The following is a 20,776-nucleotide window of genomic DNA, read 5'->3' on the forward strand; positions in this document are numbered from 1 at the left end:
CTCTGCCACTGACATTTAACCTGTGCCCCTCAGTTAAAGTCTGTGAAATGGGATAATACTGCTTACCCAGCCCTATAAAGCACTTTAAGGTCTATAACAGATGGAATACCTAAGTGTACAGTATGGTTAAGGCAGTTTAAGAAAGCTTAAAGGCACCATACAATGTTTCAGTCAAACTGCATTGTTACTGAAGATTTTTATGTGAAAATGGTAGTATCATATTCTTAGCTGCCTCTGAATGCAATTCAGGGTCTAGCAGTTAACAGGTGTAACTGCAGCTGAAAACAAGTTTGGATGTTTAAGAGGTCTGTACTAGGCAAAAGAACTGTTCTGTCTTTTTAAAGCCTACCATTCTCTTGGGCACCTTGGCTGTGCAACCTGATAGCAAGAGTTTAACTGCCCCAACATCTAGAACATATACAGTGGTGATCTGCTCATTGTAGCAGAAATTTCTCTAATAGGCCAGGACCGGTGGTAGCTAGCAGAAAGGAAAGGTTAAAGAAATGCACACTTCATTTAAAAAAAAAAAAAAAAAAAAAGTTAATTTATTCTAAACTTCCAGGAATGGGCATCTACAAATAGTTCTGTGGTGACCGAACAAACAGAGGTCTGAATGTTGTAATGGCAGAAGAAGGTGCAAAGTCAGGGAGGGAAAGGTTTAATTTGGGGTCACTCCATATCACAGGGTACATCTAAAAAGTGCTCTGATGGGGGAAAAAAGGTACAGAGCTTCAGTCCTGACAGTTACAATTTTAAAATGCAACACAGCACCTTTACAGCTATAGTCTTCAAACAAGTACTTCTGAGCAGTTATTGCAAAACAGTCAGATGTACTTTGTATGCTGGTGATTGCTCTCAACATGAGAGTTCTTCTTCTATGAACACCTTGGTCCATGTCTCATTTCCGTTCTTCCCAGAGAATGTCAAATGCTCCCTGGTCAGCCATTTATGAAAAATGGATGCCTTCTGAATTGAAGCCATGCAGCACTCTGAAAAATTAAAGTGGTCAGCTTACATGAATTTGTACTTCACACAGTAACACTTACGTCAAAAACTACCTCGATGAAGGGAGTGGATAAGAAGTCTTAAAATACGGCTTTCTGTTCCAGTCATTACAGCAAAGAGCTGTTAATAGGTTTGCAGTAAGGACGAGTAGTGAGCCCTCAACTTTGAGAGGTCAGGACAGATGTAATGCTAGGGCAACCTTGTCTGCCACTCAGTTTAACCTTTACTAGCCAAAGAACAGCAGTTGATTTAGATGGTCACAGCAGCAAGACATGTTGAGTCACTTCTGCCAAGAAGTTGTGATTAGTTATAGCAGACTAATGCCCCTAGGAACCTACCCTTTTGGGTGTAGCTCCTCTCCACCGGAGTCAAGAGCTCAATGCCTGATTAGCTGGCCACATTTCCTAAACAATGAACAGGCAACAGTATAGAAAGGAAAACAAGTACTTCCTTGTACGTAAGCCTTCTAGGCCACTTCTTTAACATATTGTGTTACATTTGAGTAAACAATGTGTCCAAAATATTCTGAAGCTACACATTAAGAGATGGGATTTCTACTGCCTAATTTGATGACCAGCAACAAGAAAACACATGGTCATTAATATAACAGCTGCAGTTTCAGAATCCTGTAGTGTGTCTAATGCTGCTAGAAACTCTAAGGGAGAGATGTAGAAGACTTCAGGGAAGATGAAAATTAAAGCTAACTTGTCATAGTCCTATAATGCAATTTATGGAAGGAGATTTAGGTACTCCAGAATGCTGTAAACAGCAGTTTAATCCATATAATCTGTTTCTTCATACTAAGGGATCAGGATCTTCATCTTTGGTGACAAAGTACTTCTCCCAGCCTTATGTAATCCAACTGTCAAGCTCCTTTTCAACAGAAATTTGATTGAAATGTGTGTTGCTTTGTTGCCCTCAGCCTGTGTGTGGCATCATCACGTGTAGTAAAGATGTGTTTAAAGATATATAAATAATGCCCCTCACAGAAGACTCAGATCATTGGAGTCTAGGGCAGCGGTTCTCAACCAGGGGTCTGGGAGTCCGTGAGCCCTTTCAGGGAAACTGCAGAGGCCCACAACTGAAACCCGGTGCCCCCAGCGCTGAAGCTGGCAGCACCGCTTCCGCCCCAGCTGAGAGCAGCGCAGGGGTGAAGCTGGCAAACCTCCCCCGCCGCCCACAAGCCAGGAGCAGCAAGGGGGCTGAAGCTGGGCACCTCAGGTGCCTCCCCCAGAAGCTGGGAGCCCCCCCTGCCTGTACGCAGCCCCTAGCTACCCCCTCACTGTACCCTGAGCTACACCCCTCACTTCACACAGTCCTTAGCTCAGAGGTGGCAAACTACAGCCTGTGGGACCATCCTGCCCAGCCCCTGAGCTCCTGGCCCAGGAGGCTTGCCCCCAGCCATGCAGCACAATGCTCTGGACAGCAGAGCCCAGCCTGACCCAGTGCTCTGTGCTGCGTGGCATAGCTGCCTGTCCTGGTGCAGCCGCACCGCCAGCTACCGGCGCTCCAGGCAGCGCGGTAAGGGGGGGGGGGGGGGGAGGTTGGATAGAGGGCAGGGGAGTTGGGGCAGTTGAATGGGGGCAGGGGTCCCCGGGGGGCAGTCAGGAAGGAGAGGAGGGGTTGGATGGGGTAGTGGGGGGCGATCAGGGGATGGATGGGGCAGGGGTCCCAGGGGGGCAGTCAGGAAGGGGGGCGGGGGATGGATGGCGCAGGGGTCCCCGGGGGGGCCATCAGGGAACGGAGGGGGGCCCTCAGGGGGCGAGAAGCAGGGGGGGTCAGAGAGTGCGCGGGAGCCGGGCCATGCCTGGCTGCTTGGGGAGGCACAGCCTCCCCTAACCATCCTGCCATACAATTTCAGAAACCTGATGAGGCCCTCAGGCCAAAAAGTTTGCCCGCCCCAGCCTTAGCTACTCCCTGCCTGCACCCTGAGCGGTTTTCAAACTTTTTGAACTGAGTCCCCACTTTGAATTATATTTTTTGGTTGTGTCCCTCAACAGCCCAGACAGGCTGGGTGGCCTCCTGAGTGAGTCCGTGGGTGGCGGTGGTGCTCCCTCTTTGGACCCCGCTGTGTGGAGCTGGCTTGAGCCCCACCAGCTCTTGCCCCCCCCGAAAGAGAAGTAAAACTATGCCCATGCCCTAGGGTCCCCCCTGGCCTGGAGCCCTGAGTCCACCCCTCCCCAGGCCCTGGCGTATTTATAGCATTTGGTGGGGGCGCGGGGCTCAGCAAGAAAAAAGGTTGAGAACCCCTGGTCTAGAGTAAGTTTTCAACTAACTACAGCACAAATTTCACTTCCTGTTAGTCTAGAAGTTTCCAACAGACTCAGTCTTCTGTTCAGAATCCCTATTGTTTTCATATATATTAATTGTTGGACCTAAAATCATCTTAGACTACTAGAGTTAAAGACTGTAGTAAGAGGTAGTTTTCCCTATATTTACAGTAATTTCCTCACTGGATCCATAACATGTCAGTAGTTCGACATCTTATTTCAAAAGTGGGTGGTGTTTGGGCTATCACTACTTTTCCCCCAATCCAACCCAATGCAAATCTACTAGTTTTATACTAGAGATGTCCCTGCAGTTTTAGAACAGAGCAGTGTTTGAAGTATGAAGGGAATTCACAGAGGGAATGAGTTTACCTAATGAAGTCATCTATATCCATTGAGCGAGCCCGTTTTTCAGAGAAACCTGTATTTTTTAGAACCATCTGTATTTTCTCTGCAATTTTGAAGTCTTCTGGTATTTCCTGTCAATGTAAGTTGCAATACAGATAAGTTAATTTCTTCAGTATTAATGATTTTTAAAAGCTTGTGCATTCCACAAGTCTTCAGTTATCTAAGCACCATGCCCAACCTTTGCTATGCATCAAGGTGACTGACCATTCCAGATGAAAAATGCTTTAAAAAAAAAATTCAGGTTGCTGTTTTCTCACCAAGGTACACAGACTGTCCAACAATCCTGGGTTTTGCAGTACTGTCCCGCTTTGATACACAAACCCCCAGCTGAAGCAGCTCCTGCCCCATGTGACTGGCTGGACTAGGCTCCCTGCTCCAGGCATTGTGACCTGGCCCCTGCTGTCCAGGTTTGCAACACTGCTCAGGTTTGGCCTGGCCCCTGACAGGGGTGGGGGTGGCAAATCTGAGTGAGTGGCATTGCAACTTGGTGCACAGGGTTGCAACACCCTTTGCTCAGATTTGGTCCAGCTGGGCTAAACCTGGGCCACGTTGCAACTTATGTGCCAGGGTCCAGGTCACAGTACCCAGAGCAGGGACTTGAGGCCCGCCAGCCCTGCAGAACAGGAGCTGCCACTGCAGAACAACCTGCTTTGCACTCACCCTGCAAAATTCCCCTCCCCAGCCCATGCAGGGGTCAGGATCTGCCCCATCCCCCCAACCTGTCCTCTCAGTCCCTGGAGGCATTACCCAACCCACATTAGCTACTTTGAATGTTGGGAGGTATGTATACACCTGAGAAAGAAGCAGGAACCATGCCTACCTCTATATTCATAGTACACGGAGGCATGGCCAGGTGGATAAGTATTTCAGATAATGTAGTTATTTTTCTAGATTAGACTACTTAGGTTCTACCTAATTAAACTGTTTATGCTATATCAATGGTTGGCTCTATATGCACAAATAAAAGATCATAAAGTCTAAAGAGAAATTTATTTTTGAATAATGTGTATCCCCACAGCAAATTGGAAGTTTTGATGCAGCACCATGCAAGTTAGGAAGACTAAAGAACTGTACAGCATAGTGAATGTCACATTAGTCAGTATTAAAATGTGGAACTATTGTATATTTTTGGGGAAAAAAAAAAAAAAAAAAGGTACTTTAGATGTTAAGCACAATTCTATACATAACAGATCGCTGTAGCTGAAATTAGCCTGACTAACCATTCTCTTCCAGGGATCAGATCTTATTTTATAAGATAATAAAATATTTATAATTTATAAAATAATTTAAAAAAGGATCAGTGTAGGTCTGGTTTCTAGATTTTTGTAAACAACCTCAAACTCACTGCAGATGAGTCACTAGAAATATTTTCAAATAGATGCAGTGTCAATGGTTTTATACTATGCCAAGCTCTGAGCAGTCCTAACGTGGGGCCAGGAGGGGAGGAGAGTAAATTACACCCCTGGAGACATCAATGGAATCTCAATATATCCTTTGTTTCTAAATTTTCATGTAAACCTTCATTATAGTTTAGAGAATTTTAGAATTCTGTTTCTTTTAAATATTCTGTTATTCTAAGGGTACTCTTTGGTTTTAACTTCTGGATGAAAGATTTTTGTACCATCTTGCCTCTGTTGAATTTTACATCTCATAGTTAGCTCACCTTGCATGTTACATTTAACACATTAAAACCGAAAAACATCCTACTTACAATGTTATGTATAGAACAGTGAATTCGATAATTCTGATCCAGCAGCTGCTGCACCGCACTTGATCTGAAAGTGAGTCAATACAGTGAGTCAACCATTGATAAAGACATCTAACTACAGTGAAACCTGTTTTTTTAAAAAACAAGTTGTGATTTGAGTGGCTGTTCAGAGGTTTTTAAAATAAATATTCAACAGCTGTACTGAACACAATGGATGATCTCTTAAGGCAGCTGCCTAATTGGCACGTAAAGGTTTCACTATATAAGATTTCCATGACCAGTGTAAACTGTCCAACCCTGCACTATGGGGATGCCTGAGTGGTCTGATTAATATGGTTGTTGAAGCAAGGCTTGCTACAGAACTAGACTGGAGGATTGCTAGGTATTTTTGTAGGCGAAACAAGCAATTCGATAAACTCTTAAACTTTGAAAAAACCCTCCAATAGAAGTAACTTACTTAAATGCTGCAGAAAGTGTCTTGTTTTTCCTGACAAAGGCTATCCTTACTAGACCATCCCATTCCTGAAACACAAAATGCACAACATTTGCCTGAAGCAATATACAGCTGCTAATAACCAGGCCAGACTATCTACTATTAATTTCATGACAGCACAATGACAAAGAGGTAAATCTTAGTAATAGCACAACATGGCTTAGTTCTGTACAATATAGTACAAATTGACAAGCTAAAAACTTCACTGGCAAAGGCAGGCAGACATTACCGAACTGCTAACTGGATAATGACCCAGATCTCTAGATAGTTATAAGTCACATGGCTGAGGAACATCTGGCTGAACCTGGGCACAACTGTGGTGATGATATTAAGGTGTTTCCCTTTTTTACATAAATGTCTAGAGTAATATTGCCCTGGAGTGCTGATCTTCAGCAAGAGCGCATAGTCTCCGAGTCCTAAAGGACTCTTCTTTGCTCTTGATCAATTAAATACTGCCAACAGCCATAAATGTCTTTTAAGCACTTTAAGGTCTATAGATGAAAAGCACTACAAAAGAGCTAGGTATTATCACCACCACCTGCTAGCCAGGAGCTTTTACCTTTCAGTCTGAGACAAACCTAACCAAAGCGATCCTGGTCTGTGTCACTTCTAGAAAAGGAACAGGGGTTTTGAGGAAAGTTGAGTTTGAATTGCTGTTGGGGCATCCAGATAATGTTGGAAAGATACTCGATGAGAGTCTGATCAAGAAGGGAGAGGTACAATGGAGTCAATGAATGTCTAGTGCAGTGATTTTCAACCTGTGGTCTGCAGATCATGTTTAAGATTTTCAAGGGGTCCACACCTCCATTTGAAATTTTTTAGCAGTCTACAAATGAAAAAAAGGTTGAAAACCACTGGTCTAGTCTTTTGATATGATGGAGTTAGGCCTATTTAAACTGTCTAAAAAAAAATCCTTTAACACTGTTTATGTAAGTTACATGAGTTGTATCGTGTTGCTTTTACACCATTTGAAAGAGCATACAGAACAAAACATTGAACAGCACTATTATTCAGTTATTTTATTGGATATGGTCTGCAGTATTTGAATCTCACCTGAAAATTAATAGGTGGTGGAGGGTTCTTTGGCTCTATTCTGACAACACTGGATTCAACTTTGGGTGGAGGCTTGAAATTATTCCTTCCAACCTGTTAACCATTAAAAAGTAGGTAACTATCTCAAACAGCAGGAAGCAAATATTCACATACTTGAGAAAGCCTCCTCACTCTGACATACATTCCTACATTGATTATAGATGTAGTTTCACTTACTTTCATTAGATGATCCACACGGGCTAATAACTGAGTGTTAATTGAAAGTCTGCAGTATAGTTTATTTCCTGGTTTTGCAACCAAACGAAGAGCAAATTCTCTCTGAAACATAAGTATTGCACACCTGAGAATTAAAGAAATGAAAACATGAGTGCTATATTGCAAATAATTTATTCCCAGAAGCTCTATTACTTGTAGATTATTGGCTTTTTATTTTAAAGGCAAGCATAGAGATGTGTCATACACTCATATTAGAGAGCCTCAGCCCTGATGTAAGTTAGGCACAACTACAGCAAACCCACTATAGCACCTCCTTACCCTCGGTCTGAACTTGGCTATTTGTACCTAGTGGTCAGAAGGAAATTAAGAGAATTTAGTCTCAGTCTTACATATATGACCTGTGTGAAATAATTCCACCTGCTTATACCTCTCATTCTGGACCTCTGAAAGCCAGAGGTTTCTTTTGAAATGAACTTTCCTGAGTAAAATTGTTAAAATAGTAAATTAACAGCCTCCACTGATTTTAATTGCTTTTTGGTAATTCACCAAGTTAAAGAAGTGCTGATCACCAATCTTGCATTGTACGTGACAAGTTTCCTGACTGCTAATAGGCATACTGGTACCTAATGTCACTGATTAGTACTGTAGCAAGAAGTCTGAATCTGCAGAACTGCCAAACTAGAATAAAAGTGAGCTATTTGCATTTCAAAACTTATCTAATTTTAGAAAAAAAACAAAAAACAGTAAAAATAGATACTCCTACTAGTCCTTCAAATCCAGTCAATGGCATCAACAATAGCAGTACTCGAGTTCATGGTATCACTGCTAACGGCCAACAAGTTAAACTATCAGCAAGAGCACTTAAGCAAGCTACGCAACCATATATTAAACATACAGTTGCTTTGATTTCCCTGGAGACACCCCACAACCGCCCAGTCCAAATCTGCTCTACTTCTTCACAACTCTTAAGACACCCTGCTTAGGCCTGGGGTTGTCCTTTCTAGAGTAAGCAGGAGCAAACTCCTATTTACTTTAGTGGGAGCTGCACTTGGTTATGCCAAGTCTCAAATTCTTCCTAGGTGTTTAACACTTCGGCACTGGCAACAGCCATTGGGAGTAATATGCTAGGGAGAGTTCTTGACTAGTGGTTTCCTGGGCTGATATCTTTAACAATAATCCCAAATCAGATGTTTTGTAAAATTAGCCTTTGTTTTACATTAGACAATCCAGAGAGTTTCATCTACATACCTGAAAAAAGGTCTATGTAGCAACAGCTTGAAAACAAAAGGTGAAGAAATCTAGGGAAAGAGTAACACTGTTAGTACGTCCTCTCTGAGCAAGTACCATCAAAAATTCATGTAAACTGTTATTCCACTGCACTTGCTTTGCCCCTACCTGATAAGGCAAGTTAGCCACACACGTATCAAAGAACGGTAAGTCAGTTTTCAACACATCTCCAACCTTTATTTCTAGTTTATTTGCTAGGCATCTAGGGGTGGGAAAACGCACTGTTATTACCTTAGAAATACACATTTCTAAAGAGGTCAGGCCCCTAAAATGCAGTGGAGCTATTTCCAGTGTTAGTACTTACGTGCCCTGGACTCTCTTCTGAAGTTCACCCACAAGTCGTGTGTCAAGTTCACAAGCAATTACCTGAAAACAAGGAGTTATATTTGCAACTTTAACTAAATCAGAACTATGAATAGATTTCTTGCTATTATCTCAGAGTAAGAATAGCTTTTGTTACATCTAAAAAAAATCTTACATTAGGATATGCACATTTTCTATCACCAAAATATCAGACTATATTAAAATTTCAGAAGGATAGCAAGGCCATTGAAGAGAACTACACATGTAAAGCACAATTCTTTACCTAAATGTAGTTGAATGCCTTGTAAAAATGGTAAAGATCCACACAAATGTTAATGCAGTCAATTACAATTACATTGCGTATCCAATTATCAAATATTCTTAACTTCACTTTAGAAACACCGTTGTTACTCTATCGGTGGAGTTGTACAGAGAGAAGGATATGAACACCCAGAAAGGAATAGATACATTATCCCCCCCAACCCCCATTTGAATAGAGCAGTTGGACACCTTTTCATTTGTTCATCTACTAAGTAGCAGTTTGTTCAGTGAAAAGTCAAGATGAATTTTTCCTAACTCATTCTTACCTTTTTAACTTTCTCTAGCATTTTTACTGTCAGGTTACCAGTTCCAGGTCCTACTTCAAGGACAACATCTGTGGGCCGCAAGGCAGCCTAAGAACAAATGAGATTGTAGGAAACCAATACAAAAAAAAAAAAAAAAAAAAAATTGCAAAGTAATCTTAACTAAGGAATTCTATGTGCAGACATTAGTGGAGCTAATCCTGTATATGGTTAACAAATTTGGAGAACCTGTTTTCAAGGCAAAAGCAAAGTTGCCCAACAGTTTCACTTTTAATTGCATGCAACCTTTTGAAAACGTAGCCATTAGGTAATCACATCTCTGTGTGCACACAAAACCCTGCGTGTAACCTTGCCTCCACTTAAGACAATGGGAGCTTTGCCACTGACTTCAATGGGGCCAGGATTTTACCCGCGGCCATTCTTAAGGAAAAGAGAAAGCACTTAGAAAATCTTTCACCAAATGCACATCTTGAATTAACATTTCCCATACCTTTCAAGAGGCCAGGAGGGGATTAAGCACCTCAGACTTACACAGTATCCAATTTTAAGTAATGCTGTAAATTGTTTACAGGCATTTACCTTAAAAGATTTTATGACAGAGAACGTTTGAATGCAACTCTTATGACAGCTATTTTAATTGGTTAGGTCCAGTTATTACCAACCTTCTCTATAATGTTGTTAACAATGAGGGGATTTTTCAGGATGTGCTGGCCAATTCCAGTATTGAACATGATACCTAAAATAAGGTATAACCAAGCCAGTTATATCACTATCATTAAAAATATCACAGTTATTTTGGTACAGCAAACTAAATTTTATACTTCTAAAGCAGTGATTCACATTCTTTTACTGTAACTAGACCACTTTAGCAGTCTAACACCTGGTCTACACCTACACCTGAGCTACATGGCTCAGGGCTCTGAAATATCTCATGCCCTGTGTGACAGGTTGACCTAACCCCACTGTAGACACATGTAGGATGACAGAAAGTTGCTGCCTCTCAAAGAGATTAATTACCCACACTGACTGAAAAACCCCTTCCCACTGGGTAGGAAGCATCTACACTACAGTGCTACAGCTGCAATGCCACAATTGTGCCTCTGTAGTGTAAACATAAGAACAGCCATATTGGGTCAAGCCCACAATCCACCAAGCCCAGGATCCTGTCTCCTGACAGTGGCCAATTCCAGGTGTCATATTCTAAGACATTAACGATAACAACACTGCTTCTCTCCTTCCATTGATGTGTGTGTAGTACACTTATCCCCTTGGAGTATACAATGCCCTTGTGATTGTAAAGGCTGGCACTTGGGATTAAAGACATTTCAGAAGCAGGGGAGCCCATAGTATCAACCACTGTAGCTGGAAATACCATTATTAGTGATACTGGGAACAACAAATGTAAAACAATAAGAAAATTGGTGACACTGTACTCAGGTTAAAGCAATAAATTACACATCAACACTACTTCCAGGATCCTAAAACCACAACTATTTTTTTCACTATTGCATTTAGATGGAACTCTTTTAGGATAGGGACCTGGTCTTTTTACACAGCTGCATAGTAATAAAATCGGAGTGACAACAACGTGCTCGCCCGTGTACAAGTACGAGCCAGGAGTGGAGGCCATCAGCCAAAGGGCTTGCAGAAGAAGCATGTTCTAAGGAGATCTTAAAACAAGCAGAGCCATAGCAGAGCCCGCGCCTTCATCAGCTTGCACTAGGGACACGGGGCCACCGAGGAGAGTAGACTGCAGCCGCCAGGCGGCTGAAGGCTCCCGCCGGGCTTTGCCTGCCCGCGCACAGCTCCATTCCGCAGGCCGCAGCCGAGACGGGAAGGATACAGCAGCGCCCCCAAGAGACCGGCTCTCCAGCCCTCCTACCGGCGACTCCGATGGCGGCGGGGCTGCTGAGAGCGTCACAGGGAGCGAGTGACGGCCCCACACCGTCTCCCCCCGCGGCACTCGGAGCCTTGGCTCCTTTGCCACCGCCGCCGTCGCCACCACCCCCCGGTCTGCGGTCCCTTTTCCCCGAGCGGCCCCCGCCGGCGCCTGTCGCCGGCACCGCCATGCCCCGGGCCGGAGAGCAGCGGCACACGCCAGCCCTGGGCCAACTCCCCGCACGCCCGAACGGGCCTAGGGAACGCGACCTGCAGCCGCAGCCCGACCTCTCCCCGCCGGGCCCGCGCACTCACCTGGGCCCTGGCCCTCGCGGCGCTGCGGCCGGCACCGCTTCTCCGTCTTGACTTTCGGCATGGCGGCGCCCCGGAGACACGCACGCTAGTCGCACACACCCCACCGGAGGAGGAAGCCGGGACAGTATTGTCGCCTTTCGATGACGTAAGTAATACGCGCCGGCGGGGGGAGCGGGGCGCGTGTCTGCTGCAGCCGCAGCCGAATGGTCCCGGCTCGTGGCGCGAGCTTCGGAAGAGGCGGGGGTCGCGTCACGTGCAGCGGCTCTGACCCAACGGTGAGCGCGGGCCCCGGGCGCTGAGGGGTGGCTGGTCGGGCCTCGGGGGCTGGCCGAGCGTGGGGCAGGGTCGGGGGCGGGCCGGGCTGGGGACTGTGCGTGGCCGGGGCAGGGGCAGCGGGACTCACCTGTGCCAGCGCCCAGAACGGGGGAGCTGCCCCGAGTGTGAGCCAACGTCCCAGCCGGCGCTGCCGGACTCCGGACAGCCCGGCCGGCAGGGCCCCAGCGGCCTCGGGGCACTTGGACCAGGGACCCCAATGTGCAGCCTGTGAAAAGTCCCGAGAGATCGCCAAAGTGCACATCGAGGTGCTCGCCCCTTAGTTCCCTCGCCCTCCTGCCAAGCTACGGTACACCGAGTTTATCCCCCGTGGAAGCATGTAGGATAAAGGCTCATACCTGCACCTCGGCAGGGATAATTAGCGGAACACAGGGGGTGAGAGGAGGATGCTAGAGGAGGTGAGGTCCGAGACTTGGATGTGGTAATTGTGGGGGCTTAAAGGGAGCACAACCTTTAAAAAAACGGGTGTGGTGATCACTGGGGAGCCAGTGCAAGGATTCCAAGGGCATGTGTGACATGGTCATGTCAGACCAAGAACGTGCCTTCAGTTGCTGTGTTTTGTATGGAGAGGAGATGTGAGTACTGCATAGGGTAGAGGAAAGGTGGCAATAATCAAAATGGGGGATAATCAGGGCGTGGAGGAAGGTTTTAGCTCTTAGAACAGAGAGGATCAGATTTGCTATGTATGTTGTGAAAGAAAAAATAAGATTTGTTTGTAACATAGGTTGATGGGGAGAAGCAAAGAGAAAAGTAAAAGAAACTTCCCCTTTGTGCAGGTTATTCCATAATTATTCATTACAGGGTTTTTTTGCACCTTCCTCTGAAATATTTGGTACTGTTCAGGATCAGAGACAAGATACGGGATCACTCTTCTGATACAATATGCCATTTGCTGTTCTAGGTGCAAAGAAGACTGTTCAGGATTCTTCTTAGTCTTTGTCTACACTGGCACTTCGTCCGTAACACTTTTGTCTTTCAGGAGTGTTTAAAAAAAACAGCCCCCCCTCCCCCCGACAAAAAGTGCCAGTGTGAACAGCTGTGAAGAAAGCTGCTGCCGCTCCTGAGGGGGTGGAAGTTTTTTGTTGGCAGGAGAGCTCTCTCCAGCCGACAAATAGTAGCTACACTGCATGCCTTTAGTGGCACGGCTGTAGCGGCACAGCCATGTCCCTAAAAGCCTTGTAGTGTAGCCATAGGCTTAGCGAGTCTTGTGTTGTCTAGGTGTGTCAAAGTACTTCCTTTTGATGTGGAGGAGAAAGTGGGCTATTATCCATTTCTCCAGTCCCACACCTTCAGCCCCATAGTTATCTTCTGGCTTCCTGTTGGGGAAACTGGAAGGACTGAGGCATTAGCTCCATATTTCTTCACAGGTTGTGCTTTTCTCACTTTAGGTTATTTCCCTCTTCCTTCAGAAGATTCCTCCTTCCAGTTAGAGAATTGCCATCTCTTCTTAGAGGTCTTTGAAAAAGCAGGATTTGGGACCCATTCACAACACCATTTTTCACCAGAACTGGAGAAAGGGCTGTCACAGTAGTGGTGAGTTACTTTTCCCTTTTCTAATTTTATTAGAATATAACCTTAGTACACGTGGTACATAATAATCCCACCTTGTCCATGGTATGTATTGGATGGTATCTTGGCTTCTCTGAAAATTAAGAGACTCATAGCCGCATTGCTTTTGGAAGCCTTTGGAACAAATGATCACTATGGGTATATGTTAGCCCTCATCTCCAAATGATACTGTAATCTGTTTACAGCATAAAAACCATGACAGTCATTATAAGGAGGGGTTATTTCTGATGGGTGAGTTCTATAATCCTCAGATCCTTTTTTGCAGTACTAGTTCCTAACTAGTTATTTCCCATTTTGTATTTGTGCATTTGATTTTTCCCTTCGTAAGAGTAGTACTTTGCATTGTCTTTATTGAATTTCATATTGTTGGTTTCAGACCAGTTTTCTAAATTATCCAGGTCATTTTGAATTTTATTTTTGTCCTCCAAACTGATTGCAACCCCTCCCAGCTTGGTGTCATTTGCAAATTTTATAAGAACACTCTCCCTCCTGTTTTCCAAGTAATTAATGAAAATATTTAATAGTACTGGGCCCTAGACAGATCCCTCTGATACCCTGCTAGATCCTCTCATTTTGACAGGAAGCCATTTAAGCTACTTTTTTGCTATGATTTTTTAGCCAGTTACGCACCCACTTCATAGTAATTGATTTTGGGCTTTAGACATATTTGAGGTTATTTTAAAAATAGGAGGCACAACAACATGTTCAGTGCTTTCTATTGGGAAAAGGAGTTTTGGTCTCGCATCATATAATCAGATGGGAAGTCCTGGGGACAAACCAGGAACCATGAGTAAAATGGCATTCCTACTAAAGGAGAGATTAGCGCCACTCACTAAATAGAGGTACTGAAATTATGACAGATATTTTTATGAATAGTTCTGAAATAAAAGAAATCAGTAAATAAGTAGCTACCTAAGATATAATAACCTCTGTGCACTCTGTCCTTGCTAAGAATCTATGGGATTGCTTATCCAGGTTTCCCAGAATGTGCCAATACTATGTCTCGTAATTATGTTTTTATATATGAATGCAGAAACCTGAATGGCACTTGGTTATTATGTGTGTGGGGGTGGGGAGGAACCCTTCTATGTGGACACAACTCAACTATGGTTGTTGTAATTTAGGTAAATCATAAGCTGATTATTAGACATGGTTGTACTTGTAGTGCCTTAGCTTTTATTGTGGAGAATCGAAGAAGCATTGCTCTGGAGCATTCTTCAGTCCATGCCACGTTCTGTTTGCCCACTTACTTGATGAAAAGTACAATAATATTAGTGTTTTAATTATTGTTATTGTCAGAGTTGGTGAGAAGATTTTGTTATCTGGGCTGGTAAATTTCCATGACACTAGCTGATATTTGAAATACCATTAGCAATGTCCTTTGAGGACACTGCATGTTCCAGTCTGGAGGATGTAAGTGGAAGTGCAGTCCATTGTAAAGAAATGTAGGTTGACTGCGTGTTAGCCACAGAAATCAGGTTATGTATTTCCCCTGTTGTCCCACTTTTAATGTTGTCTAGGTTATGTGGGCTAATTCCATAAACAAAAGTTTTGTTTAAAAGGAATTAAATTGGGGATAATGCAAAACCTTAATTGCAAATTATTCTGGGTTGACAAGTACCAAGAGTGAAGTATGTTTTGTGCTCATGGAAGATGCTTGACATTTTAATTAAGGTTTTGTGTTTTGCTCTGAGGAGATTAATGTATAGTATGTTTTCTTATCAAATAGAAGCAGAGTGATGTTCTTTGTGAGTATGAGGAAGTTTGACAATGTCAGTGGAAATGTGCTGTGTGGGCATTAGGGTATAGTTGAGAGGTGTCTCATAACATGGTATTCCCTTGAGTTTTAGGGTTTATGTTGGAGGTTGGTGGTGGAAAGAAGCACGTAACTTACCTAAATCCCTTTTAAATAAATATCTTGGTTGTGGAATATCCTGTATTTTTGTATGGAAAATGTAGGCTGTTTTGGGGGGCATGAAAGGAGGATATGGAGGCAATTAAGGTATCAGCCACCCCATTTTACAAATAAGAGTAACGGAGGTAGTACATGATCTTTTCTAGCAGAGCTGGAAATGGAACCCAGATATGTAATGTAGCATAGACCAGTCTTATCTACTCGGCCACACTGCCTCTCTGATAGAATCTGACAAATATGTGTGCTTGACTACATGCTCCATCCTAGAACTGGGAGAAGAACCTAGGAGTCCTGATTTCTAGCACTTTTCTGATGTTTAGTAAATAGTTGCTTAACCCACTCCCAAAGAGTTTGTTGATTCCTACTTTAATGGTGATCCACATAGAGGAAGATCTAGGAGGGGTCCTTATGGCTTCACATGGTAGAATTCCTGTTTTTCCATATATATATAATATATATATTTTTTTAATAATTGGCTTAATTCACACAGTGAAGAAATTTACTGAGGGCAGGGATATTTCTGGTTCTATTCTAAGTTATGGGAAATAGTAGCCATTTTGAATAAGGGAAGATTGTGACTATATTGGGAAAGGTAGGAAAAGACAGTTAATAGACTGTAATTAAGTAAATTTAAATTCCTCAAATGTACATTCAAAGTTGGCAGATAAGTCTTAATTATATGGAAAATGTGAATAACAAACCAGCCATTTGTTAGCAAAAGGACTACAGAGACAGATCACACAATGGAGAGAAAATTCTTGAAGGGCCCATTTTAAATTAATTTTAGTTCACAAACTGAGTAACAGATTTTGCTGAAAAATCTCCAGAAAATTCATGATGTACTCTCAGATTCTGTGCTCTAAGCTCAGGGAACGTACAGTGTTGCGTTACAAAACAGAGAGCTTGAATTCCAGCTTTAAGTGTGAAACTTAACCCCCCTTAATAATAGAAGTGTTACCATGCCAATCTAATATCTGGATAGTGTTTGGATCATTCTAAAAATGGGAGCTTGTAGAAGGGATAATGGTAAAATAATTAGCAAAACTATAGCCTGTGTTCTTAAGAAATTATAACTCATATAATTGAAATTGCTGGTGCATCATGGAATAGTTCATATGTAATCTTCTATTAAGCAACAGTTCTGTGCATTCTGTATTTCTCTTTTATTACCAAGTGTATTATGGGGAAAGTATAATCTTACATTCTGGAAAAGTCTTTGTTTTCGATGACATGCCTTTTCAGAAGGTTTTTTTGGTCTTTTGGAAAAATGAATTCTTTCGATGCAAACACCATCTGCCTCTGTTTCTCTTAAAAGAAGTGCTGTTGTCATTGGTGTTTCTTGAACACATTCTGGGTGCTGACATTATACATGTTTTCTTAATCCATGACATTTTCTTTCCCATAAAATGATACAACAAAGCTACATATTGCACAACATTCTGGCTTTTGGTAAGCTCTTTATCTATATGTGTGCAAATGCTGGGAAGAATTGTTGCAATAATAATAAATTCCAGAGCAGAAAGATCAGCTGCAGAATGTTTGGCATGCTCCATTCCTGTTTCAGAAGTGAGACAGGGAAATAATTCAGATAGGTGTGACTTGATTTTAAATAAAAATAGGCTTGGCAGGATTCAGTTTAAAGTGATAGATGTTGGTAAACATCAATTATCAGCTGAGATACTGAAACAGATGGAAAAAAATCCGTTGATAACAGTTGATGTGAGTGCAGCCTCCCTGCCCGCATCAGCACTTGCAGGGATTGGATGGCATCGGCCCTGTGGTAGCAGGGAAAGTCCTGGGAGTTAGTGAGCAGGGCCATGACGCTGAGCTGCAGAGAGCTTCCTGTGCTGTCACAGGGCTGATGACCCCGATTCCTGCATGCAGGAGGAAAGGGGAAGGCTGTGGTCCCTCCCACCTATGACCTGGAGGAGGATGAGACCCTGGTCAGAGGGGAGGCCACCATGCTGCTGATTGGCTCTGACCCTGGGCAGGAGTTATTCCTGGCAGTCCTGGCCGGCCTCTGTTCTGCCCCACCAATACTGCAGCCTTCCTTGCACCTTGTGCTGTAGATATCTGGTGTCACTGGCCCTGCAGCTGTGCAGCTCTGCTGTCATGACTCCACTTGCTCAGTAGGAACTGTTCAGCATCAGGGTGGCCTACCCCATGCTCAGGTGCTTGTCCTCCTTGTAGCTGTGATTGAGGGTCTCTGTTCTGCTGGGCCAGGACTACAACCTCCCCCACACCTTGTGGAAAGGTATCTTGGACCCCTTCACCATGTGGGGAGCCCCCTGCAGCCCTGTTGTCAGTACTGGGAACCTCTTGCAGCCCAACTGTCTGTGCTACCCTAACCCTACACAACCCCATAACTTCTTACAACCGTAAAAATAAAAATACTTAATTGTCAAAATTGAAAAAAAAAATTGAATTCTGCCAAGCCTAAATATAAAATAGCAACACTGTTTAAATGCTAGATTTAGGTTACAAAGTATATAACTTTAAGGGTTTGGAAAGAGAGTGAATGAATTGTTACCACTTGGTGGCAATATAACATACTATTTGATCACAAATTGAGATTTTTGGCTATGAATGAGTTGTTATATTGGGTTCTTTAGGATCCAGGAAATGCAAGATTTACATGCTTTTGCTGAAGTAATCCTTTGATTTATTTCTTTATATCAATTTCCTTGCCAGTACTGTAGCTGTACCCAATTTATTTGTACAATTAGAGTTTTAGTTAACAGGTTATATTAACTAATTCATGTTCTATACTAGTTAAATTGTCCAACTTTTAAAGGATCAATTTCTTCTTAAAGATAGGTTAGTTTTTAAAAGGAAATCTTAAACTTGAAATCTAGTTAGTTTTTAAAAAGTTAAAAAATAATTTGCTTCTACCCTTGCCTCTGCCAATTTTTGTGGCTTTATTATAATTTTCCTATAATTCAAAAATGTTTTTTTCCTCCTACTGTATGAAAGACACGCACAAAGGAAACTGACTATACACAAAGTGTTGTCAACTGTGTACTGTTAAATTGTAAAAGAGAGAAATAGATTGTCTCTAATCTTTCAATTATGTAATATTACTGGCAGTTATGCAACACCTAGCAGATAAGTTTTTAGAAGTACTCGTTAAGTTGATTGCCTATTTAATATTATGCTTTGCATAATAATTTGATTGAATAATTTTTAAAAAGGAAGTAATTTTGTCAGTGTAGAACATAACGTAATTATTAAACTTAATTTCTTTCAGTTGTAAAGGGCCTATCCAAGAATATGTATGTAGTCCTCATATACTAAAAAATAGAAAATCTGCATGATCTAATATCAGCACTAAAATCCTTCTCACCACCCAGTCAAACTTCTCATCTCAGAGTGAGCCGTCATAAATAGATATGCAAAATTATCTGTTTGACAAAGGGGAGGATCAAGTTCCACATCTTGGGCCCTCCACCAATGTATCTAGATCCTTACATTTTGATCACTCAGGTTGTTCAACTGATGGGGTAAAACATGAGGAGGTGCTGCCTCTAAGATATACAAGATCCAAACAATATAGAGTTTTATAAATAAAACACTTTCAAATTCATGTATAAATTTACTGGAATTTAGTGCAGAGCAATGCTGAGCGCTGTTCATATATGCTGCCTGTGGGAAACGCTGCTAAGCAAAGGCAGCTGCATTCTGTGGTAGATAAAATTTTAGTGTGGTTTTCAGATGTAGCTCCAAGTAGAGAACCTTGCAGTAAGTCAAACTAGATGCAACAAAGTTATGGATGAATGTGGTAAAAGCTGCGTCCAAAAGAAAAAAGTTGTAAATTTCTTGCTAGCCTCATCAAAAAAAGCACACTTGACGACTGCTGTTGTCTGAACTTACAGAGCTACTGTAATCCTACAATATCCCTGCTTTGTGAACCTGATTAACAAAAGTCAGGCATACTCTCTCAGGACAGGTATTATTTAAGCCATTTTTCATTGCTTGTTCCTCTACCCTACCACAGTCCAAGAGATAAGATTGTAAACAGGGAGTTGCATGTTCATTGAATTATTTGAAACCTGTATTCAGTTTTTCTCTGTACTAAAGAAGCATTGTTGATATTAACTGCAAAAAGCTTCAGAGGGAGTGGAACAACCAAAAATTGTCTGGTGTTTTTCTGGGGTGAGCGTGAACAAAGAACAAAAAATATTTTGTGCTTTGTTTAGGAACCATTAAGAAGCAGAAAGGTCACATCCAAAATTTTCCTTTCTTGTTCACCTTTAAAAGACTTTCATGTGCTTATCACTGTGGTATGCAAATAGTATCTGTTTCAGGTTTTAGAGGAAACTTGTGCTTTGTTTTATTTTTTAAATGACTGAATTATTTTCTATAATTTAGGTGCATGAAATAAAAAAATATTTTCTGCTAATTTGCATCTGTATCTTGAAATGTTTGTTTAGTACAGACTTAGAACAACAGCTTTATGTCCTATCTAATTTTATTTATAATTATTCCTAGGTTGTTTTCCTTTTTAAATTGACAAAACAGTATTTCTGCAATCATGTTAATTACTCCTGGGGGAATTCTGCATCACTGTGCATGCACAGAATTCATGTCCCTTGCAGATTTCTTTGCTTCCATGCAGAAGAATGACTTCTGACTGGGAAGCAAAGGTAAGCTGCAAGAGCGGTCACGCATCTCTCCCTGGCAGCGCAAGCAGATTGGTTTGGGCACTTGGAGCAGCCAGTAGAGACGTAAATAACTACCCGGGAGCGAGGAGTGCTTTGCAGTCCTGTGTGTGAAAGAGAGACCCCCTCTGTCCCTTTCGCTCGCTATTGCAGCATGCTTGGTGTGGGTGTGGAGGGGCAGGCTTTGGGATGTTTCTGAGGAGGTAGGTGTGGACAGGCAATGTCCCCTAAGACAGAGCAGAATGTAGCAGCCTGCCTGCTTACTGAATTGTTCCCATTCTCTGTGAATTCCCCCAGGAGTATAAAACAGGTGTAAAAGTTTTAAGGCTCCTTTACATTGCCAGAGTTGTGTAAGGACAGTATGGCCTTTTAAATGTTTATGGTGCTTTAGTGATTAGAACTGGTCTAAATTTTTGGACTGAAAAAAATTCCTATCAGAATGTGCTCCAGAAACTGTTTGCTACTGACCTTTCTGGAGATGGTCAGTAGCCAATTTAAATTGTGAGTTTGATTCCCCAGCCCTCACTTGCTCTTCAGTTGTCTATGATGTAACACTGAGCATATGGCTGCATATATTTGTTGACTAATAACTAGAAATAAAGGGTCAAACCTAGTTGCATTACTGTTAGGCACGGGTGTTTGGGGATTTCCTCCAATGCTCCCCACTCCCATTCTCCATCCATTGTTTTGTAGTTTAAATAAATTCCTGAAATAATTGAAACCAGAGTGATTATATTGCGTTATTTTGACAAAATATGCAGAATTTTATATTGTGCGCAGAATT

At 42.4% G+C, this 20,776-nt stretch overlaps 2 protein-coding genes across 4 annotated transcripts in view; one reads left to right on the top strand and one right to left on the bottom strand.

Annotated features, from left to right (window-relative positions):
* Positions 1–482: 482 nt before the first annotated feature.
* Positions 483–11,656, bottom strand: DIMT1 (DIM1 rRNA methyltransferase and ribosome maturation factor). Of its 3 annotated transcripts, XM_074952612.1 has the most exons (12): positions 11,518–11,656; positions 9,987–10,060; positions 9,328–9,414; positions 8,742–8,803; positions 8,546–8,639; positions 8,399–8,448; positions 7,151–7,274; positions 6,935–7,027; positions 5,846–5,910; positions 5,392–5,455; positions 3,645–3,751; positions 483–989 (listed from the first exon to the last, which is right to left on the bottom strand). In XM_074952612.1, exons 1-12 carry the CDS (start codon positions 11,576–11,578, stop codon positions 947–949), a joined length of 924 nt encoding a protein of 307 aa, XP_074808713.1. In that variant the 5' UTR covers positions 11,579–11,656; the 3' UTR covers positions 483–946. The 3 variants fall into 3 exon arrangements, with proteins under 3 accessions (XP_074808713.1, XP_074808714.1, XP_074808715.1); XM_074952613.1 differs by lacking the exon at positions 9,987–10,060 and having other exon boundaries at positions 11,518–11,634; XM_074952614.1 differs by lacking the exons at positions 8,546–8,639; positions 9,328–9,414; positions 9,987–10,060; positions 11,518–11,656 and having other exon boundaries at positions 8,742–8,785.
* A 3-nt stretch (positions 11,657–11,659) lies between these two features.
* Positions 11,660–20,776, top strand: part of IPO11 (importin 11) — a 299,402-nt gene continuing 290,285 nt past the window's right edge. Inside the window, exons 1-2 of the mRNA XM_074952611.1 lie at positions 11,660–11,792; positions 13,239–13,383. The gene's annotated coding sequence lies outside the window, so the exon portion shown is untranslated. The remainder of the gene's footprint in view (positions 11,793–13,238; positions 13,384–20,776) is intronic.

The sequence above is a fragment of the Natator depressus genome, chromosome 5 (assembly GCF_965152275.1).
Source record: "Natator depressus isolate rNatDep1 chromosome 5, rNatDep2.hap1, whole genome shotgun sequence".
Taxonomy (NCBI): Eukaryota; Metazoa; Chordata; order Testudines; family Cheloniidae; genus Natator; species Natator depressus.